The following is a 21,924-nucleotide window of genomic DNA, read 5'->3' as shown; positions in this document are numbered from 1 at the left end:
TAACTGTGATAAATCAAATGTGTTATGCACCCCCCCCCCCCACAAAATAGAAGATTTTTTTTAATGCTCTTGTCGTTCTCTCACCGTATACAGCTACGTAACTGTAAAACTTGCCCCAAATAATACACAAAGAACAAATTGATCACAAAAACAGACCAGACAACTTTGAAGAATGTCCACTTACTTGTAAGGGTCAAGGGTCAAGCTAGGGCCTCCATCTGATGTCCACCCAGCCAAAATAAGCTTCCATTATATTGCCATGGGCTTACCATATAAACAGAATAAAATAAATATATAAATAAATAAGTCCATACATTCTGGCGGTGTCTCGTCATAGACGCATGGTCAGCATATGGGAAGTCCTCCCGTTTCCCCCCATGGCCCTATTGCCACAACATTACTGGAAGTAATGTTTTGTGGGCGTTTCCACACAGACCGACTGTATCTATCACAGAGCTACACACAGAGAGAGACAATTACTCACTCCTATGGCAATTATATAATAGTGTCTCCAATCCACCTATCCTGAATGTCTTTGGACCAGTGTGGGAGCAAACTGGACTTTGGAGCACCCAGGTGGACCAACTCCACACAGAGAGGGCCGGGCCAAGAATCAAACCCAGGGGGTATTCCATCAACGCAGCTAAATGGAACAGAACGCTCACTTAAGGATCAGGCATATCGAAATAATCCAGGCTTTTCCTTTAGCTGCCTTGATGGAATACCCAGGTCCTTCGTGCTGTGTGGCTAAATACTAGGGATGTCACAATATATCGTCCCACGATATATCGCGATATCAAAACGTGACAATATGTATCGTTGAGATGAAATCTCATATCGCGAGAAAAAAAGTTGAACATGGTGGCACTGATCTGCATCTGATTGCATGCTCGCTCTCCTTTTCATTGCTTTGTTTGAACAGACGAGGGACGTTACAGACACGGAGGATGAAAATGGTGAAATTACTCAAATTAGCGTGGAGGATGCCCCCTCAACTTACAAATCGATCGCAAACAAATATTGTTAAAATATCGTATCGTATTGTTATCGTGAACCCAATATCGTGTATCGTATCGTATCGGGAACTGAGTGTATCGTGACACCCCTACTAAATTCCACCAGCAAAAACACATGAGTGGATATTTTAGGATAGAGACCAATGTGTATGTTAAACTACTCCTTTGTATTTTTCTTTTGTACCAACTAAACATAAAAATGAATTCACAAAACACAAAATGGGATATTTTAATTTGCACATTATTTTGAGGCAAAATCGTCAAACTTCCGGTCTTATTCTGCTATCTCTGGCTGCCTTGACGCAGCTTCTCTGTAACATCAGCTCCCCCCCTCCTTCCGGATCAACGCTCCGACCGTCACGTGACCTGTCACACAACCGATGTGTGTCACGTTTTAACCGGGAGGAGTTGAGAGACGAACCGGGGAGGAGGGGGAGGGAATCACATTTAAAGGGCTTACTGCATTTGTTAATGGCGTGGACCTTCATTATACTCCGCGGAGACTGCCGGGGCAACACTGCATCAAAATGTGTGTGTGTGTGTGTGTGTGTGTGTGTGTGTGTGTGTGTGTGTGTGTGTGTGTGTGTGTGTGTGTGTGTGTGTGTGTGTGTGTGTGTGTGTGTGTGTGTGTGTGTGTGTGTGTGTGTGTGTGTGTGTGTGTGTGTGTGTGTGTGTGTGTGTGTGCGTGCGTGCGTGCGTGCGTGCGTGCGTGAGCGCGCGTGTGTGTGCGTGCGTGCGTGCGTGCGTGTGTGTCTGTCTGTCAGAAGGGGAGAGAGAGAGCGAGAGCTATTACATGTCTACTAGTGGAGTGTGTTGCAGAAGAACAGAACTACTGCCTTAACGAAAAATCACTATAAATATTCCCATAATGTAATATTCCAACAGGGACTAGCAGTGTGTCAGCAGGGTTAAACAAAACAAATACACTGCAAATAGTCAATGAAAATAGACAGGCTCCGACTGTTCAGTGATGAAAATTCAGATGAAGCTTTACGCTTGGAGAAAGCCAAATACTGTTAAACATGCTGGTGCATCTGCAAATGACATGGGCAGCGATCTCGTGTGAGTCATTAGGTCCAGTGCTTACTCTGCAGTCTGTATGTCCATGTAGCCTACAGCATAGTTTTTCAAAGTGGGAGGGGGGCCTCCCAAGGGGGGCTCCAAGCAGTTTCAGGGGAGGCTCAGTGAATGGAAGTGATTTTTTTTTTAACCAGTACATTAGTTATCAAAAGGAGATGACATAGAATAGCCTAATGTTGTGATTTGGTTGAGATAGTTCAGAGATACAGTAGTATTGGGGAATTTCACTGTGTTGCCTGGGCACTTTCCAAGAGTCAGAAACAAATAAATGCCTTCAGACCTTTTTTTTATATAGTCTGAAGCTATCTTGTCTCAATTGTTGAGATCAAATAGCCTAATTGTTGGGATCAAATAACAATCATTATCCCATAGGCATCCAGGAATTTTGTGAAAATACGGTAAGCAAGTAAGGGGGACTTTGTCCCCAAGATTTGTCGGAGGGGAGGCCCACAGCCTCAGACTTTGAAAACGCCTGGCCTACGGTAATGTGCACCCAATGGTGCACTGTTCCCTCCTGTTCCCATACAAGACGATGCCCCATACACTCCTAAACAAATGTAAGCATGGTGGTTTCATGTTCGCAAATGAGCTGCTCAATCTCCAGATCTAAACATCAGTGAGCCTTCCGGAAGTTCTGGTTCACAGAATTCAAAGCAGATTTCCAACTGCTTCATCCTCAAACAACTGGAGGTTTTCCTTCTTGAAGAAAGGTCCCATACAGTATATTCCAACACACAATGACAGGAGTCTTGTATGACAGCACTCCAGAGAGGGTTGGATCTGGGAGCAGAATTTAGGCTGCTTGATATGCATGTATTGTTTGTTATTTTGTCCATGTAAGTTTACTTGCTTACCATAGTTTCGTTAAATTCCTGGATGCCTATGGGATCCTGATTGTTATTTGATCCCAACAATTATTTGATCTCAACAATTGAGACAAGATAGTTTCAGACTATAAAAGGTCTGCTGTCTGAAGCCATTTATTTGTTTCTGACTCTAGGAAAATGGGAAAAACAGTAAAATTCCTACCTACTACTGTATTTCTGAGCTATCTCTTGAACCAAATCACATACATTTAGGCTATTCTATGTGATCTCCTTTTTATAACTAAGTAATAAATCATGTTTTTTTTTGTTTGTTTTTACTTCCATTCACTTAGCCTGCCCTCAAACTGTTTGGTGCCCCCTGGGGAGGCTCGCCTCCCATTTTGAAAACCTCTGGTATAAACAGTTAATCATCATCAGACTGTATGAAGTAACGGGTCACTTTATAGAATCATGTAAACGGGTAAATCTCACTATAATAATAAGACAGAGGGTTCCGTTTCTAGTTTTATTTATAGCCTGATTGATAGTTACCATGATAATTGGTACCAATGGATGCATTAGGGCTTAAAGGAGAATTTCGTTTTTTTTTAACCTGGACCCCTCTCCTCACAAAATTTATGATTTGACCACTCACCCAGCGATCTCCGCGGCATTTCTGGCCGTCCTAGCGTTGTTTTGAGATCAATAGCGTCCAAGCCAGTCGTAAAATGGAGCTCCGAGGCGGCCAAGTGTCAGCCTGTCTTTCCTGCATCTAAATAGCCAGTTTTATTCCCGTTTTCGCCACATATCGTCATAATCTCATCCCTCAACAACCACCAGACTGATATTCCCTCCGGGGCTGTTTCCTGGTGTCTCCCAGGGATCAAATTACCTCATTCGTGATCTCGGTCACCAAGTCTCGTCAAGTCCCGCGATACTTTCCTGCCGGCTGGCCAACTGGCCAGCCGGCAGGAAAGTATCGCGGGACTTTCGTGAGATTATGACGATATGTGGTGAAAACGGGAATAAAACTGGCTATTTAGATGCAGGAAAGACAGGCTGACACTTGGCCCCCTCGGAGCTCCATTTTACGACTGGCTTGGACGCTATTGATCTCAAAACAACGCTAGGACGGCCAGAAACGCCGCGGAGATCGCTGGGTGAGTGGTCAAATCATAAATTTTGTGAGGAGAGGGGTCCAGGTTAAAAAAAAACGAAATTCTCCTTTAAAGCAGTGATACTCAACTTGTGGCCTGGGGGCCAGATGCGGCCTGCGATAGGATGCAGAGTGGCCCCCGACCATTTTCTTATTCACAATGAAAAGTTTGACTGAGCTCCAGCTAAATTGTCAAATACCACCGTCTGCTCGCTAACTTAACCTAACTATCCTGTGTGAACAAAATTGTCACACTAAACTCCGGCTGACACCACAAAAACCTACAATCCGCTACTGTAGCCTACAGAAAAAAATATGAATGTGTGTTTGTTAACTGGCCCCTGGCCTCCTATCATTATACAAAAGTGCCCTGGGCCCCCGGACAAAGCAAGTTCAATATCCCTTGCCTTAAAGTCTCACTAATGCCTCAATCGAGTATAGACCCTTTTTACAGTAACCGTTTGCAGGAAGTAAAGCAGGTGTAACCAATACCATTAATGATCGTTCCATTCCAATGAGGTGTTCCAGTGCCAGCTAGGGCCCCATTAATGTTATTGGCGACACCTGCTTTACTTGGTGGTCTAATTTTTGTCAGTTTAGGGGTCCTTCGTGTGAAAATTTGAGAACCACTGTACTAGAGAAGCCTTCCTTCCCACGTATATAGCCTGAGTTACTTTTAAATTGCCTGATGGTCATTTGATGACACACTGCATGGTAATATTGGGGAGTAGTTATCGAGGCATGTAACATGTTGAACAGATTGCATGTTGAATAGGTAAGTCCCCAATAGTTAGCAGAAGTAATAACACATCTACTACAGAATACCATAACCACATAGTAGGTCAGCTGGTAATTGTGAAATTACCAAATAGTTTAAATAAATGTAGCCTACAGGGCTACTGTGTTTGCTAGGAAAACTCATAAAACCACCTACTCTGGAAATCTTTAGTAAATTATCAGAAGACTAATCAGTCTATTGTATTTATAAAATGTATAAGCCCCCAAATAGTATAAGGCAACTTTAGACAGAGCCAAAACAATCAGATCATTTATCAAATCAGCCTACTGGAATAATGAGAAACAACAAATCAGCATGCTATGATTCTAGCAGTAGATCCCCATCTACCGTTTGTGCATTACATGTCTCACAAAGTAACGATTAAATTGATAGATTTTTCTTTGAACATTGTTAGAAAGCCCCGCAGTTAAGCAGGGCATCAAAAAATTAGTTGAAACTCATAATGTTCCTCTCCACGGAAATCTTTAGTAAAAGGCGAAAGATTTATACGATCTGAAGAGAAACAAGAGTGTACTGACGAGAAGACGACAAGAGACCGACCAGGTTGGCGGAGACACGTGTCTCACTGATGGTTTACTGTAAAATTAACAACAAACAACAAGAACACACATAACGTATGTTGTGTAAAGCTAGGCGCATTGATGAAGGAATGCTTTGCGCTGGTAAATGAAATATGGAAAAACGTATGCTACTATTCGGCTATTTTTCATGTTATGATGCAATGCATGATGGGAGTACGACATTCACTTCCGGGTTGCTGTCGCGGCTCTTCTCCCCTTCTCTTGTTACAGTTTAATGTAAAAAGATACATCAGCATTCTGCATTCAAAATACTACTGGAAAACTATTTCAAAGTAAAGGCACCACCCTTCAATTGGGTAAGATATGTGTGCAGCATCAAAAATGCACGTTTTCAGCAAGACCCCTCCTCTTAATTAAAACACACATGCGCGCGCGCGCGCGCGCGCACACACACACACACACACACACACACACACACACACGCACACACACAGCCAGGAAGGAGGCTCGCGCTACTTTTGAATGCTAAAATAAGCTGGTATGTACATGTAAAAGCTGATGTATGTGTACAATGTAAAGTTGATAATGTACAATTTGATTGAAAAAAATAAAAATCAAAGTACATCACAAACTGTCCATTTTGCTGCAACTCGACAGTGCTATCCAGAACCTTACTTCCTGGAACTCTTGAGAGTAAAAAACTGCTCCATTGAAGTGAATGGAGATGTCGCGACTCTGGCCTATCCTATGGCAGATAATTTAGCAAGTCAATTATTTGATTAATATAGCATACTGTACAAAAAAAAGCAAGACAAACATTACAAACGCGCGTTTTATTTGACACTATAAAATGAGAGGGCCAATGAAGTGGGAAAATGTTATAGATGTTCGGTAGTTATTTTGTATAACAGAAATGGATCTTCTACATTTTTCTTTGAACATTGTTAGAAAGCCCCGCAGTTAAGCAGGGCATCAAAAAATTAGTTGAAACTCATAATGTTCCTCTCCACGGAAATCTTTAGTAAAAGGCGAAAGATTTATACGATCTGAAGAGAAACAAGAGTGTACTAACAACCAGAGGACAACAGACCGACCAGTCTGGCGGACACACGTGTCTTACTGATGGTTTACTCTAAAACTAGCAACAACAACAAACAACACATTATGTTGTATAACGCCAAAGGTATTAATGAAAGAATATTTTTGCGTTAGTACATGCAATATGGGAAAAAAGACCATTACTGTATCACGTTATGACGCGCAAGGCATTATGGGAGTACAGTGCACACTTCCGGTTGTTGTCTCCATTCCTATCTTTTACGTTCAATCGCGTATTCAAATAACATTGCAAAGAGACCAAATCACCGTGACGTCACCATGTAAACAAATTTACTTCCGGGTACCACTTGGGAAAGGCGGCAGGTTTAAATGTGCGTGTTGTCATATAAATGCTGTCAAACCCTCTCGTTGTTTTCGGCCGAATACTTTCAATTTAAATGGTTAAACGGTTGGTAAACATGCTTGTCCGACGTATCTAGCCTTTCTTCTGTGTTTGTTTTATGTAGTGTTAGCTAGCTAATAAAGTTTGTTTGTCTGTCAAACTCGCTGTTTTTTTACGTTACAGACAGAGTAACCTCGCGTCACCAGGCTCTTCTCGGCGAGAAAGAGCCTGGTACAGACAGAGCTACTGACGCCAGGTCAATTTAATTTAGCTTCAAGTCTACTCTAGTCTGGTCCAACAGGTAAATTAGCTAGTCTGGTCTCCACTAACGTTAGTGAAAGTGTTGTTATGAATGATATTAAACAACAACACAACACGGACGAACCATTTTTGTCTTCTTTGTCTGTTTTTGTCTTCAACATGTCAGTTTGTGCCGTCCACCGCCATTATAATGTGTGGACCTCAGGGGTACCCGGAAGTAAATGTAAACATCCCGCTGATTTGGTCTATAGAGAAATCCCCCCCACCCAATGAGTAAATGTTATGCATCTTCTTGTTGCCGTTTTGGCACGAGTTTGGAAAGCCCTGCCGGAGCCCACAAACTGTGCATTATATTCACTTTGATTTTTTTTTTTACATGCAGATATGCATGCAGAACAGCGACTCCCTGTGGGTGTGAGGGTCTGCTGCACATACAGATAGGACATCCAGCCGTATCCTCAAAGATTCTACATTTCGAACATAAATTATTTAATCCAACAGTTCAGCCATTAGTCTCAGCATGAATGAGAAACCGTGCCTATATAGGCTATATGTAGCCTATATCGGATAAGCCATGCACTTTGGTAGTGCTGCCATCTGCTGCATTAATGAATGGAAAAAATACACACTGACAGGAAAGTACAGTAGCAGCCTACTAATGATGGCAAACATAATCCACATTTATGTTTAGGAGTAACGTTTATCCACCTAATAGACGTGTAGTATAAACAAGTATTACAGGAATACTTACCAATGATGATGTTGATTAATTGGTAAAGTTCTTTCTCAGCACAATTCAAATCCATGCTGTTCCTCATACTACGAGTCACAGTAGCTCTAAGATGGGCAAAAACATATCAGGTCAATGCCGGGGTCACGCTCCTGTAGCTGACTGAAGCTCACTGAGATGTAGTTTGTGTGCACTGTGGATGACATTTTAGTGAGCCTCAGTTAGTCTGTAATCGTGAAACTAGGCATAGCCTATTTATTTTAACGATATATCATAAGTGTAGACATTTGTTGGACACTTCTGCTGTTGCATTTATTTATTGAATTTATTGAAAGGAGAATAGCATAATGTAGGAGAGATAACCCCCCTCCCCCCAGCTTAGCCGATTACCAACCAGAAAATGAATCACATAATGGACAAAAGAGCAAATAGACTAAATATCTAAGATACTAGCCCCAAGATAGTGCAAGGAAATTGAACTGACACAAAAGCAAAGCAGCTCTTTTCACTAATTTGTGGATCATGAGCACTTCAGGTGTCTACCACAATTCAGCAATGCATTAAAAACAACTCAAACTGATGACATCCTGCATCATAAACACAAAAGTCGTTGTATAAGCCACCACATAATGTAGCAGCCTATGTGACAGTTTATTGATTCACATTGTTTGCCCAAAGTCCAGGCCAGGGTCCACTACAGAACAGAGGTATGGAGGCTTGGATCCAGGTTCTCCTGTTAGAGAAGTCTCCCTAACATTACTCTCTGCACCACCCTGCTGCCCAATACCTACTATAGCTATTGCTTCACAGTGATATCTTTTTTAAATAAAATGTCTGTGACAAAGTTGCTGATCACCATGATGTATCTTGGTGTTTCCCAATACCAGACATACAGTATACATACAGACATACTGTAGCTCGGGCAAAATGTATACAAGTCATTGTTGGCATAACCCAGACTGAGTAGCAGAATTGAACACACCAGGGCAATTCAAACATCACCATGAACTTCCTTGTTTTGTCCTATGTGGCAAACCCCACCTGGTACTGCAAGCAGGGTCAAACACAAAGAAGTATTTATTGTTTGACCCAGGTCTGATGCCGTTACATCCACAATGTCTCATGGTGCCTCTCTGTTACTCTTTCTCGGAGTCTCCTGGCTCTTTTCTTTGATAAAGCCGAATGATTTTCGTGTTGTGCAGTTTTTTCCATGTATTCATTTCCATGAGGTAGTCATGGTTGATGTAGAAGACAACCTTGGTTTTAGCATTCTTTTCCATATAGTAGTTGGGGTATTTCCTGTAGTCCTCTGTCATGAATCCATATGCATCCACCTGAGAGAGAGAGATAGATAGATAGATAGATAGATAGATAGATAGATAGATAGATAGATAGATAGATAGATAGATAGATAGAGAGATAGAGAGATAGAGAGAGAGAGGGGGGGTGGATTAATCAAACCAAATAGACTTGCTAATGTATAACACGCTTGAGTCTGAATTAATGCATTACATAGCCTACTAGATTTCTTGATCTCTATACATTCTTATAGGTTTTTGCATCATTCACCATGGCAGTGATATCTATGTTGCACGTTGATGAAGTAATTGAAGTGTAGTAATGGTAACTTACCACGTCACAGGTGTGCAGAGCCAGGAAGAGAGTGAATGCCCCGTTGGTCGGTCTGACAAAATGCCAGGCCACATCATTGAGCACTGGAGACTTCAAGAACCTGCGAGCGATGAACAGTGGCAAGTGCACACGCGCAACACACACACACACACACACACACACACACACACACACACACACACACACACACACACACACACACACACACACACACACACACACACACACACACACACACACACTGAACAGCCTAATACAGTGCTTCTCAAACCTCTTCACATCAAGGGCCCCTAAACGGACACAAATTAGACCACGGACCCCAACTTAATAAGATTTGGTCCCATCTAATAAGATTTTTGCTTTTAGATGTTTTATTACAGTGTATGAAACTCATGGCAAAAACAGGTGTACATTCTGTCATTGTGTTACCCATGGATTGTAGTGAAAATAAGTTATCCCCATTTTTGCTGGGGACACCCTAGAACCCCTTCAAGGACCCCATGGGGGTCCCCGGACCCCACTTTGAGAACCACTGGCCTAATAGACACAAATCTATGAAGCAAGTTTGCATAATGATACAATGTGTAAGGAGGCTGACCTGTTCCGCACATATCTGAGAAAGTCTGGGTGTAGAACATAGAAACGACTCTCATCAAACGGTTGGGTGTAAAAACTCCACGGCCTGGAAGGTAAAGACACAAGATTCAGTAATAATCCAGACAGTGGTGAAATGACAGCCTGGTCGCCAGAATAAAATGTTGGCATTGTAGGTTTCTCCACAGACATCTCTGAACCAAAAATACATTGATATCATGTTTCTAGATATGTGTATACTTTATGCACATAGAGTGTGCTATTGAAATGGTGCAGTGGCCAAGGCTAAGAGTGGAAGTGGAGTGGATGGAAGGCATGAACACTCGCCTTTCACACCGTGACCGGAGGACCGTGGTCGATCCCCAGGGTTTCCAAAGTCTACATTTAACATTTGCGTTAATTGAGCCTAAGCCAAACCAGAACCCAAACCTTAATCACGCTGTTTTGTATTAAAATAACCAACCAGTTGTTTTATTTGCATTTAACGCTGGAAAGGCAGCAAGGTTTTCAAATTAACCGCAATTTTGTTTCAAATTGACGTTAGGTTTGCAGTAAAATGTAAAATGCCCTATTTTAGAAAGGTGAAATGCTGACGTTTTGTTTCACATTGACGTTGAGATTGTAGCGAGGTATCCATGGATTGCAGAAACGTACAATTGGGTTGAATTTGCGGGCGAATACCGTCAGAGCTAAAGGACAAATATGTCGTGTAGCAGTGTGTGTTATTACTCCCTCTAATAATGTGTCGAGGGATGCTCACCGCAAGGAGGAGTATAGGCCACCTACGACTCTGTGTCTACTGAGAAGACCCTGCAGCCACTGGAAATCCGGCAAACCCTCAGGAATCATCACATACTTTATACCCTGCAACAGGAAGAGGAGGAGACACATGATTGGCGGTGTGTGCATGTGCGTCTGAGCATGAAAAAACGTACAGCTTGGAAATGAACCATGGTAATATTGCACCACTGTTGTTTGAGTTTCAGTACTTCATCGTGTGGGATCTTTCTGAATCCATACGCCTTGAATAAATACAGCGATGCAGTGATGGAGTGGGCCGTGTGAACGTATATGTCCGTTTTGTTTCCTACGTCTTCCTCGTAACCCTTAGTGACCGCACCGTTCATCCTGCCAGAAAAAGGGTCAGAGCATCAAAATGACTTTGAGACAGGGCCGGCCCTAGCCTAGGCATAAGCAAACTAAGGCCATGTTCACATTACAGGCAAATCCGATTTGCTGATGAAGTCATTAATCATCATTATCTTGATTGGTCTCCAAAATCTGATTTGGGAGTGTGTCCACACTGCCACAATCTTCAAGTCGGATCTGTGTGTCCAGACCTAAACAGCCTATCTGCATGGGTTGCTATGGTAACGACGTGGGCGTCAGTAAATACGTACTTTGGTGACGTGGTTTTCCTGTGCAGAAGAATTTGATGACGAGTTGCGAGTGAGGTTCAAATCAGATTTGGTGGATCTGCGCGTCCGCACTGAAGACACATCAGTCAAAAGCACATTTGAAGCAGATTGGAAACTACCTCCATATGTGGTTTGGGACAAGTGACACAAATCAGACTTGGAGCGTCCAGACTCATAAAACCAATCTGGATAAAGTCATTAATAGGTCACTAAAGTTCACAAATCGGATTTGGCCTCCTAGTCTGAACATGGCCGAAGCACCTGCTTAGGGTCCCCAAGAGCACTCCCCCCACCCGCCTATATGTTATATTATGTCAATATCAATCATACAAAAATGCAATATTGTGTTGTACAGGCTGGCTAGCTAATACTAGTGTTGTTTTAATCCTTTCCCGCTGCCTCAGTCAGAACTGTCAGAAGTGTCACATTCAGGGCCAAGGGAAGTGCAGGTGCTGCATGTGCTGCAGCCCCCTCTGCTGTTTTGTATTGGAATTGCAATGTCAATTAAAAAAATGATTAAAATGTGTTCTATATTATGTTTTATACTGCGATATTTGGGGTTTAGTTGAAGACTATGAGCAAAGCAAAGAGGATGGAGATGTTATTTTTGATATTTGGTTTATAACAATAAGACAATAAAATATAAGTTAAGTGTTTCTGCCTGTGTTGCTGTCTGTTGTAATGTAAAACGACCTAAAGGGAAAGCAGGTGGTGACATGAAAGTGAGTGAGAAAAGGAGAAAATACTGAATAATGACATCACAACAGTATAATCCCAATGAAAAATGAGATATTCTTCTACATTCTTTCCTAAATAAATCAATTTGAACACACAAATATGGCAATTTTGTTTGGGGCGTCGCCCGCAAGTCCCTTCCTTGCAACACCCCCTACTTAAAAAGAGTTCCAGCGGCCCTGGTCACATTTATGCACAATGCACACTTTTGATGCAAGTACAGTCAGTCAGACTAATGTTAGGTTACAGTCCTCTCCTTTGCACTGATGCAGCGAAAAGTCATGTTGTAAAAAGGTATATCCTCCCGGAGAAGAGAAAAGAAAGATGAAAAGGGAAGATAAAGGGGGGGGGGCATAAAGATAAAGGTATGTTTGCATTACAGGTGGCATCTAGCCAGTATAGTAAAACTACTAATGGGTGTGTTAGATTTACAGTAGGTGTGCGAATGATCAAGCATTGACATTAGCTAATAGGATTGGCACCCCTGAGGCGGTGGTGGGGGTCCCACAAATCAAATTCTGCTTTGGGCCCCATCAAGGCTTGGGTCGACACTCACAGATGCCATAGGTCCATGAATAAGTCCAATTGTATTCTTTTTGTTTGTGGTGAAGAGCACCTCCCATGTATAATCTGATGCAATATATATTTTTAATCTTGCCTGTGCTTGTCTTGGTCATACTGGACCTACAGTAGATGTGTTTGTTTAGGTGGATGTGGGTGTTTGTATTTCACAACTAATACATTTTAAGTCTCTCTAACAGAAGCTGGGTGTGAGTGATTTCAAGCATATAGGATCATATTTATATGCACACAAAATGACTTGGTAACACAATGAAGTGCCATCACATAATGTGTGGCTCTAGTGCTCTTTTATCCCCTCCTCTATAGATAAGAATTTCTTCTTAAAGAACCTGTCCAGCTTCAAATACTGTTGTCTCAAATCATGATGATGATTTTAAAAGATCAGAGCCTTGTATCACTGAAAAAAGAGAGGCATTGTCACTACATGCCTTTACTGTGTGTGTGTGTGTGGGGGGGGGGGGGGGTGGGGGGGTGGGGGGGTCTGCGAATGCGGAAGATGAGTTATATTTGTATTTCTGTGTGTGTGGAAGCCAGCTTCTTGCAGGATCCCCACCATAGGCAAATATTACCTTGACAAATATTCATAATAACTAGAGGGAGTGGTCCCAACAGAATGTGTTTCTCTAATATAAACTAAGTATTTGCAATCTAATTGGCCTGGAGGTGATGACTAAGAAACAAACACAACCTAAAGGGTTGGTAGTGTTCCCTCCCTTGTATTTTCCTGTGCCCCTCTTACCGAAACACGTAATCGTGTGCGTCTATCTCCTTCCCCATGCCAGAGCCATAGAGGATCCCACCAGCGCCCACCACAGCACAGCGCACACAGCCATCACCATCTCCTCTGGGAAGGAGTAGTGGCTCCTTTGGCTTTGGGATCAAGTCCACAGCTGCCTTCACATCTGCAAAACCCAAGTCAAACATGCAGATTGATACTGTACACACAGGGTTCCCACACCTTCTTAAAAATCAAATTCAAGAACTTTCCAGGCCCAATTCCATCAAATTCAAGGACCCAACAAGGTATAGTTTGAGACACGGATCAAGGTTAATTACTGTTACAACACTGAGAATTCTTATAATGAGAACTAGCAGGCTTTACAGAAGCTCACAGACAACAATTAAAAAGAGAGAGGCTTGAATGTGAGCACCCTTAAACCCACTAACTACTAAGTTTTTAAAAAAATCAAGAGAACTTAAATTTCTATTCTTGCAAATTCAAGCACTTTCAATGACCCATGTCTATTTTCAAAACTTTTAAGGCCTTGATTTCCCCCTCAAATTCACAAACTTTCAAGGATTTCAAGGACCCATGGGAACCCTGTTACATAAAGAAGGAAGTAGGGCATGCACATCAGCTGAGCAGGTCAGGTGCAGGACGAAAAAAATACACGATACAAAATAAAGTCCGCACAGTGAAAAGTAAGTAAAGCTCCCAGCCAGGACAGTTTATTTGACGTTTCGACCAACTTCTGATGAAGACCTGTTGTTGAACTCTGATACACAGTCCGTCTGTGCTTAAATTAAAATGCACACAACACACACTGTGCAATGATACTGCTATTTGCAGACACACACAGCAAACACACAGGCCTACCATTGTATTTGTACTCCATGAAACCAAAGGGGTTGTTGAAATGGGAAAGTCTATTCCATTCGCTCATGTTCAGACTGCCTTTGTGCATAAACATGTTGATGTTGGGAATGAAAGCCTGCTTAAAGCTTGGATCTTCAGACTGCTGCAGAGGTTGAGGACAGGTCTGAGAATGAAAAAGAAAAGTCTACATTAATTAATCTACTCCTAATGGGGAATATATATATACTGTATATATATATATATACTGTATATATATATACAATTGTCATCATATTGGCTAAATCGATTTAGTGAGGCGGAAAAGGTGGGGGGTGCATCAATAAATACATAAATTAAGTTTGATTGGCTGACTGATTGCTTGAAGGAAGAGGCAATGATTGTATTAGAACAGAGGCAAGCTGAGAGAAAACACAGCAGGTTACACCATAGCCATACACACATGAGCACATTGCCATAAGATATCAGCCCAGATCACATTCACCCACAGGTGTCATTTCAATGCCGCAAGGGTCATGTGACCTCTTTGCTCCACTGTCTGCTTACTGTCTGTCTGGGATGGGCATCCTGCGTATACACATCTTCAAAACCCCACCGAGGCAGTTTGGTAAAGTTCTTCTTGTAGAGGATTGGCATGGGAGTCTCCTTGAGGGAGCCTACAGCATGTGTAGTGCCGTCTCTCTTGACCATTTTAGTGGTTTTTAGCTGTGTAAATAGGTGCGTTTTGGGTTGGTTTATTGTGTTCAACACAGCAGGAGAAGCAAAGCTGTCTTTTTTATCTGAGACAACTGACCCACGTTGTTGTCCTCTCTGTGTGGTTCTCCCTGAGATAACAGTCCATCTGAATTGCAAACTTGGCAAAGAGCAACAGATGCAAAATACCAACATTAGTGAAATACCGTGAAGCTGATTCACAAAACATTTGCTCAAAGAAAAGATATACCAACACTGGCTACTTATTCACCAGGAAATTGACACTGTGTCCAAAGTCCTACTATATAATTAAGTCTCTTTTATCACCTTAGCTTTTTTGAATTACCCATCTTTATCTGCAATACTTTAACAACTCACCTGATTCTTTGTGATATACGTTCCCATGACAGCGTATACAGGATAATGGTGACCGAGACGAGCGACAGCAAAGGGAAAATTCTCCTGAAAAGATGAAATGCCATAGCAGCTCGAGATAGAAGTTTTGCGCGCATAACTGAACACACAAACTTGTTTGCTTTCCACACAAATGGCAACCAACTGGGAATGGCTCCAGTATCCTAGTTATATAGAGATCCACACCCTGCCACGGTGAATACATCTCTATATAACTACATTTGAAGCAGTTAAGCTGAAAACAAAACACAGACAGCATTATGCTCAGTTGGCAGGGGCGTACTGACATATACTGTACATACCCTCAGATAGTTCAGATTAGATTACATGTATATAGTTCTATGGATGAGTCTTATCTTATGCTCCACCCAAGTCTTTGGAGCCTAGGGGGTCCACAGACCACTTCTACTCCACCAGGAACCCAGTGATATCTTATCAATCTCCACAAACTAAAATCCCTCCCTGATAACTTGAGTGTTGCGTGATGACATGCAATGACACAGCCCTTTAATATCATAGACACCTCACTTCTACCCTGCTCTCAATAAAAACAAAGTAAAACCAGGACATGCATCATGAAGCAACCCCACCAGACCTACTTACTGTATACTCCCACCACTTATATAGCCTCAGACTGATGACATCATCACTGAACTTTCAACCAGGAACGATGGCATCACTGATGACATCATATCCGTTATCCCTTCCTGACTGAATGAATGCATGACTCACCCCAAAAAGCCTGCTCTTGACTGCACTGTGCACACTGCACACGCGGTAAAAACAAGTCCATTCGAGGAAACCACATCTTTCAACAGCCCAAGTTTGGCACTGATGACATCATCACCGTTTCAACAGCCCAAGTTTGGCACTGATGACATCATCACAGTTATCCATTCCTGACTGATGAATGAATGCCTGACTCACCCCAAAACGCCTTCCCATGACCATGAGCGCACGTGGTAAAAAGTTAATTCACAGCAGCTGGTTGTCAATACAGAAGCAGCTTTCCAGGTGCCACCTGCTCAGATAAAGAGTCTTTAAAAAAACGTTATGTAATAAATGCATCATTGCCTTTATTGGTTTATAAAATGAATAGAAAGAACCATTCTTAATCCCTTATTCCCTTACATCCTTATTTACACAGGGCAGTAATGTCTGCTTCAATAGATTTAAATAGATGCAGCCAGCTCCCCCTCCCCATGTGGGCTGGTCTTTGGATGTCAAGTGAATGGAAGAGCAACAAAACAAACAAAGTAACTGTTCGTGAGTGATGCCATACTATATGGCTCCAGGATGTTTCCATATTCGCAACAAAGCAAATAATATGAAACAGAGATGGGTGGTTGCTCTTGAATATTGCTGAGTTGCTCTGAATGTTCCTGCATAAAGTGTGGAGTTTGTATTTGGCATAATGGAAGAGTCCTTGATTAGGCCTCATTGAGCACAATCAGAATATGCATCACAAGGAATGGAGTGGAGCTGGAGCGGAGTCTTAGATGGAGTAGAGTTTGAGCTGCTCCTCCATGTCTCCCTCAGACACATCCCCAAATGTCTCCTTATTGTCCTTCAGCAATTGGAAGATGGCGGCCAGCTGCTCACGCTGCACCCTGGGAAGAGAACACAAATAACAAAACACATTTTGAGAACCCGCTCTTATTGTGAAAATGTTTCAAATATCCAAATTAGTTGATATCATTTGCTTATGTAAAGCTACCAAATGAGTTACAGCCTGCATTGTCTGCATGGGCGTAACAGGCTAGTGCTCCACCAACCATATCCATGGTGATGTTATGACCTAGGCCTTATAACACAAGGATAACTCCAGAAGGAAAGATGCCGAGCGAAATGGGAGTGGTGGATTTGGAATATTGGCAATTCCACAAGCATGAGCATAGACATAATGGTGCAGCAAAACCAAAGAAAAGCCATGCTACATCCATGTTAAAAAGCTTTAAGACAATTTCTTGGCGACACAGATCACAGTGTTGTGTTGCAGACTCCACTAGTGGTGGGACAGAGGAGAGTCCTCAGAGGATTAACTGACACTGACAAGTGGCAACAGCCAATCAACACCTCCACACACCTGAGGAACACCTGCTTATATGGAGTGATGGGACTGGGCAGCAGGAGGCGAGATCAGATAAGCATGGCAGCACAGTATGTCAGTCGCTTCATGATCAACATTTGTGGGAACAGCTGCCGAAAATCACTGCTGAGGTCAAAATTGCAATCATAACAATCCCACTGGAATAGTTTCCATACAATGGCCAGAAAGTGACACCCCTGGGAGTAATGGGTGAGAATGATAACTCATACTTTACCACATATTTGCTCCATTCTCCCTGCCTGCCTGCCTGTCCAACAGGCTTACAGAGAGGTAAGGTCTGTGGGTGAACTCTATCCTACAATGATAAGATGAATTACAAACTTAACTTCTCGAATGCCATTTCATTAGTCCTCTTTTTCCATATCCCCCGCTCTTCCTTGAATAAAATATGTCACTGCTCTATGGACGTGGTGTGCACTGCAAATGCTTGTTTTGTATTGATTGCAATTGTGAACAATAAGTCAGAGATAAGTTATACTCAGTTGGCCAGTCATATGGTTCACTGCAGCCCAGGAGATGTCTGAGCTCTGCATTTGAAGACCTGAAGAACATTGTCTGTAATGGATCCGATAGCAAGCTGTGGTGGGCAATGTAAGAATTTAGCCAGGGGCAAGGGCAACAATGCCCCTAAAAACCATGATCCAGGGACAAAAATGTCCCCCAATATTTAGATAATTTTATTTTGATTCAATTCATTTAATTTCCATCTCTAAAACAGACTCAGCACCTGCAAGCTGGTTGCCAGAAGATGATGAAGAACACACTCACACAAACAGCGCTGTTGTTCACACTACGCTCTAGCCACTTTATGCACGAATTACTATTTTTTTTAAAGTGCCCCCAAAATTGTGTAAATGCCCCCAGTTTTTAGACCGTGGGGGCAAAAGTTGCCCCCAAAATATTATTTTTATTTCCTACACTGGTGGTGGGTATGCATTTTGTACAGGACTATAGCAACGGCAGCATGTGACTAAGGCCAGGGATGGCAAGTTTTGTGCGTGTCCTGGATCACTCCCAATTATTTGCAAGGCCTTCTTTTGGATGTTGTGAAGCAGGCTGAGATGTGTGGGTGGAGCACTCATCCGGCTGAGTGAGGCATATTCCATGACAGTGCAGCAGAGTGGTTGGGCTCTCGGTGGTGAGTTCACTGGCCACTTTCATCAGTGATCCCAGTTTCTGCCCTGCCCTGATGGTCAGGTGTTTCCACGATGATAGCTTGTGGTCTACTGTGACGTCCAGGATGTCAAACTCGTTTGTAGCTGGTGATTTAATGAAAAACATTCCCACGGAAGCCACAACTTGCTTTGAGTGGTTTCCTTAAAGTCCCTGGAAACCAGAAATAATTTTGTATTATTTAGCATTTTGAGTTAATCACATCACAGGAACCTATGTTAATAAGCCACCAGCCAAATTTGAGCGATGATGAACGTCGCAAAGTATATAAATTTAGGTTTGACAGTCATGGCAAAAGTCATGAGAATCAATTATATTTTAGAGTGTATATTCTCCCGCGGACTGTGTGGGCGTGTCCCGTCTGCAGCAGAGGAGACCTGCTGGAGGAGACCTGCTTGGAGGAGACCTCTCTCTCCGTTAACAGAGAGAGAGAGAGAGAGGAGAGAGAGAAGGAAAGAGAGATAGTGTGTGTGTGTGTGTGTGTGTTCGCGCGTTGCTCGACGCATAGCACAGACAGAGAGGGTTTACAGAGAGGAAGAGATCGCTACTGTGTGTGTCAGTGTGTGTGTGCGCGCGTGCGTGCATGCGTGTGTGTGATTCGATTAAATCTTATGACGTGATGAGATCCTGCATTTTAGCACCGCGCGCACCGCTCTCTTCAATGAGGAAATGGAAATCCAGACCTTGTAGAAAAGTGGCGATTTTAAGGCTTTGGGTTGAAAGTAATGGCTCATACTTTCTGAGCCACACAATTACTCACATAAGACCCTAAATAACATAGTTAGAACGTTTTTGTGGATTTTGGTTTCCAGGGACTTTAACCCCGTACCATATGTGACTTTCAATCTCAACCTAAGGCCTGGCACAGACTCAATCTGGCCTGTCTAGCCCCAAGCTAAAGGGTGATACAGCAACTAAACGTGGAAGGCTCTCAGTGAAAAGCCAAGACACACACACACACACACACACACAGGTGCAGAGTGTAGACAAGGTTAGAGGGAGGCAGAAGAGAAGTTGACACTGGACAGTAGGCAGACAGACTGAGAACCCTGGTAATTAGTCAAATAATATAGCACAAAGGTTTATTAGAATTAAACATTTGTATGATATTATTTGAGAATCTGAAGGTCTTAGGACCCAAACGTTATTCTGTCAAATAAACCTTTTGCATTTGGAGACGGTGTGCGGGAGTTATTCTCTTTTGATCCAGTCGGGTTTTCCCTCCTCCGACGCACCTGTCATTTAGGTGTGCAGAAGCGATAGTATTTGACAAATAATTCGTAATAATCGCTAGTTTTGGAGCATATGGCGAAATCGAATAAATTGGGGAAGTGTGTTCTACAAAGTAAAGGTGTTCAAATTGTGGAATACTACTGTCCTGGGTTTTTGATCAATTCTGAAATACTTGTTTTCTGTGACACAGGAGAGCTCAGGCATTGGCACCGACCTCTGCTCCTCCTCCAGCTCATCTCTGGACATCATCTTCTGCAGATTGTTGGTTCGTGCCTTGCCTGGGACGTAGCTCAAGGAATCACTTGCATTTGATTCCAGCATATCTAATAAAACAGTCAGTTGTGTGGTTAGAAATTGACACCTAACCTTCACTTAGTTTGATCAAATTCTGAATGAATAATTACATAATTAAATAGAGCACCGCAGGGATGATGTATTTTTGTAATGCATGAAATCGGGTCTGTGGTTAAGTTTATGAAACAGCGTAGTTTGTGTTCAGCAAGATAATGTTAACAAATGAGGACCACTTTTATGACTTTTGAAGCATTTTCTGAAAATCATATTAAAGAAATGCACTTATGCTTCAAAAATCATAAAAGTGGTCCTCATTTGTTAACATTATCTTGCTGAACACAAGCTTGACAGTTTCATAAACGTCTGTTAACCACAAACAAGCATTTAACCCATATCCCATTGACTCTTACATGCAAGAGCCGAACTGCTAACGTCCAGGTCTTCCGTACTCATTCCTGCGGGACTCTATAAACATGATTTTTGTGCTCACCGTCAGTGCCTGTGCTCTCTGCAGCTCCTTCGGTCTGGGGGTAAGAGAAAGCAGACTTTAGGGAGCCCAAAGATTGACCTACAGCTCCTGTCTGATGAGTCTATCTACTCTAAGCCCATGTCCCTATAGAGGCCTGTGGATGGACAGACCAGATTTGGATGATGTGTGGTTCTTCCATGTGAGGTGTCCTGTCAGACAATTGAGGGGTCAGATGAGGGGTGTGTAACACAATCATTTCATTTCAACCCCCCCCGTATGCCAAGGTATGTTTTTGCTTCTCAAATGTCTGTATGCTAGGATATCTTATACTGACATTACATGGTAAAACACCCAACGCTTCTAAAAGTGGGTCAGGTGTCCAAGGATATGAATTGCTAAAACCTTGCAGGCAGGCCCAGAGTACACTTTAAGTTGCAATGCAGGGAAAGCTCCGAATTCAATTGAACAACTAATATGACCTTTATTCCCATTTTATTCCCCATCTCTCCTGGATGCTGAGCTCGGCTAAGATCCCCAACTCACCAGTGGAAAAGACCAAGGTCACCTCTCCACCTACTTGGCTGCTGTTCTGTCCACCTTTATGGTTCTCTACTCCTGAGTTTTTAGTAGCAATGACAGGCATCCAGACATGCTCAAGGACTGAGGCTATTAAAAAGGTTAAAAGATGGAGTGGAATTGTATGTGCGTGACAGAATCATTGTTATAGCATTTACAATTAAGCGACTGCCTTATTGTGACACAACAGCCGAAAACCTAATATATATTATGTAAACTGTATAGCAGACTACTTACTAGTTGCACAGATTTCGCTACATCGCAGTGGTCATGTGAACTCCCCCTGTCGTCCATCGCATTCTTCTCGGGTAGATTCTGCTTTGGGACAGATTTGCCTAATCCTCCCGCTTTAGCGTCTCTCGTGTATCTAAAATAAGCAAAGGCGGTTGAAGAAGATGAGCCATTAAATAGCGACGTTGCCACGACAATAGCGAGAAGCGTGAAAATAATGGCCGATAATATAAAAGTTAGATCCATTGTGGCGGCGCTGCCTTTTATTAGGCTGGTAAAGTATTTCAAATAGATGTGCGGGTGTGCTGTCTAGTCTGGTTTCCGTTTATTTGTCTCGGACTGCATGCGCTCACTCGTGGTTGGCCA

The 21,924-nt window shown here is 42.5% G+C and overlaps 3 protein-coding genes across 3 annotated transcripts in view; 1 reads left to right on the top strand and 2 right to left on the bottom strand.

Annotated features, from left to right (window-relative positions):
* Positions 1 to 21,924, top strand: part of grin2cb (glutamate receptor, ionotropic, N-methyl D-aspartate 2Cb) — a gene marked incomplete at both ends in the record, with an annotated part of 353,829 nt that overhangs the window by 62,942 nt on the left and 268,963 nt on the right. The window lies entirely within an intron of this gene.
* On the bottom strand, positions 8,460 to 15,004 carry LOC310775319 (alpha-N-acetylgalactosaminide alpha-2,6-sialyltransferase 1-like). Its single transcript, XM_083635462.1, has 8 exons — positions 14,912 to 15,004; positions 14,369 to 14,531; positions 13,511 to 13,673; positions 11,026 to 11,164; positions 10,797 to 10,900; positions 10,041 to 10,124; positions 9,443 to 9,542; positions 8,460 to 9,144 (listed from the first exon to the last, which is right to left on the bottom strand). Exons 1-8 carry the CDS (start codon positions 14,999 to 15,001, stop codon positions 8,947 to 8,949), a joined length of 1,041 nt encoding a protein of 346 aa, XP_083491588.1. The 5' UTR covers positions 15,002 to 15,004; the 3' UTR covers positions 8,460 to 8,946.
* mxra7 (matrix-remodelling associated 7) lies at positions 16,558 to 21,901 on the bottom strand. Its single transcript, XM_083636341.1, has 4 exons — positions 21,565 to 21,901; positions 20,773 to 20,806; positions 20,203 to 20,311; positions 16,558 to 17,082 (listed from the first exon to the last, which is right to left on the bottom strand). The coding sequence occupies exons 1-4, from the start codon at positions 21,802 to 21,804 to the stop codon at positions 16,968 to 16,970; spliced, it is 498 nt and encodes a 165-aa protein (XP_083492467.1). The 5' UTR covers positions 21,805 to 21,901; the 3' UTR covers positions 16,558 to 16,967.

This window comes from Poromitra crassiceps (genome assembly GCF_964638095.1).
Source record: "Poromitra crassiceps genome assembly, chromosome: 4".
In the NCBI taxonomy this organism is placed as follows: domain Eukaryota; kingdom Metazoa; phylum Chordata; class Actinopteri; order Beryciformes; family Melamphaidae; genus Poromitra; species Poromitra crassiceps.
Note: the sequence above shows the minus strand (reverse complement) of the source record. Positions and strands in the feature narration are given on the sequence as shown.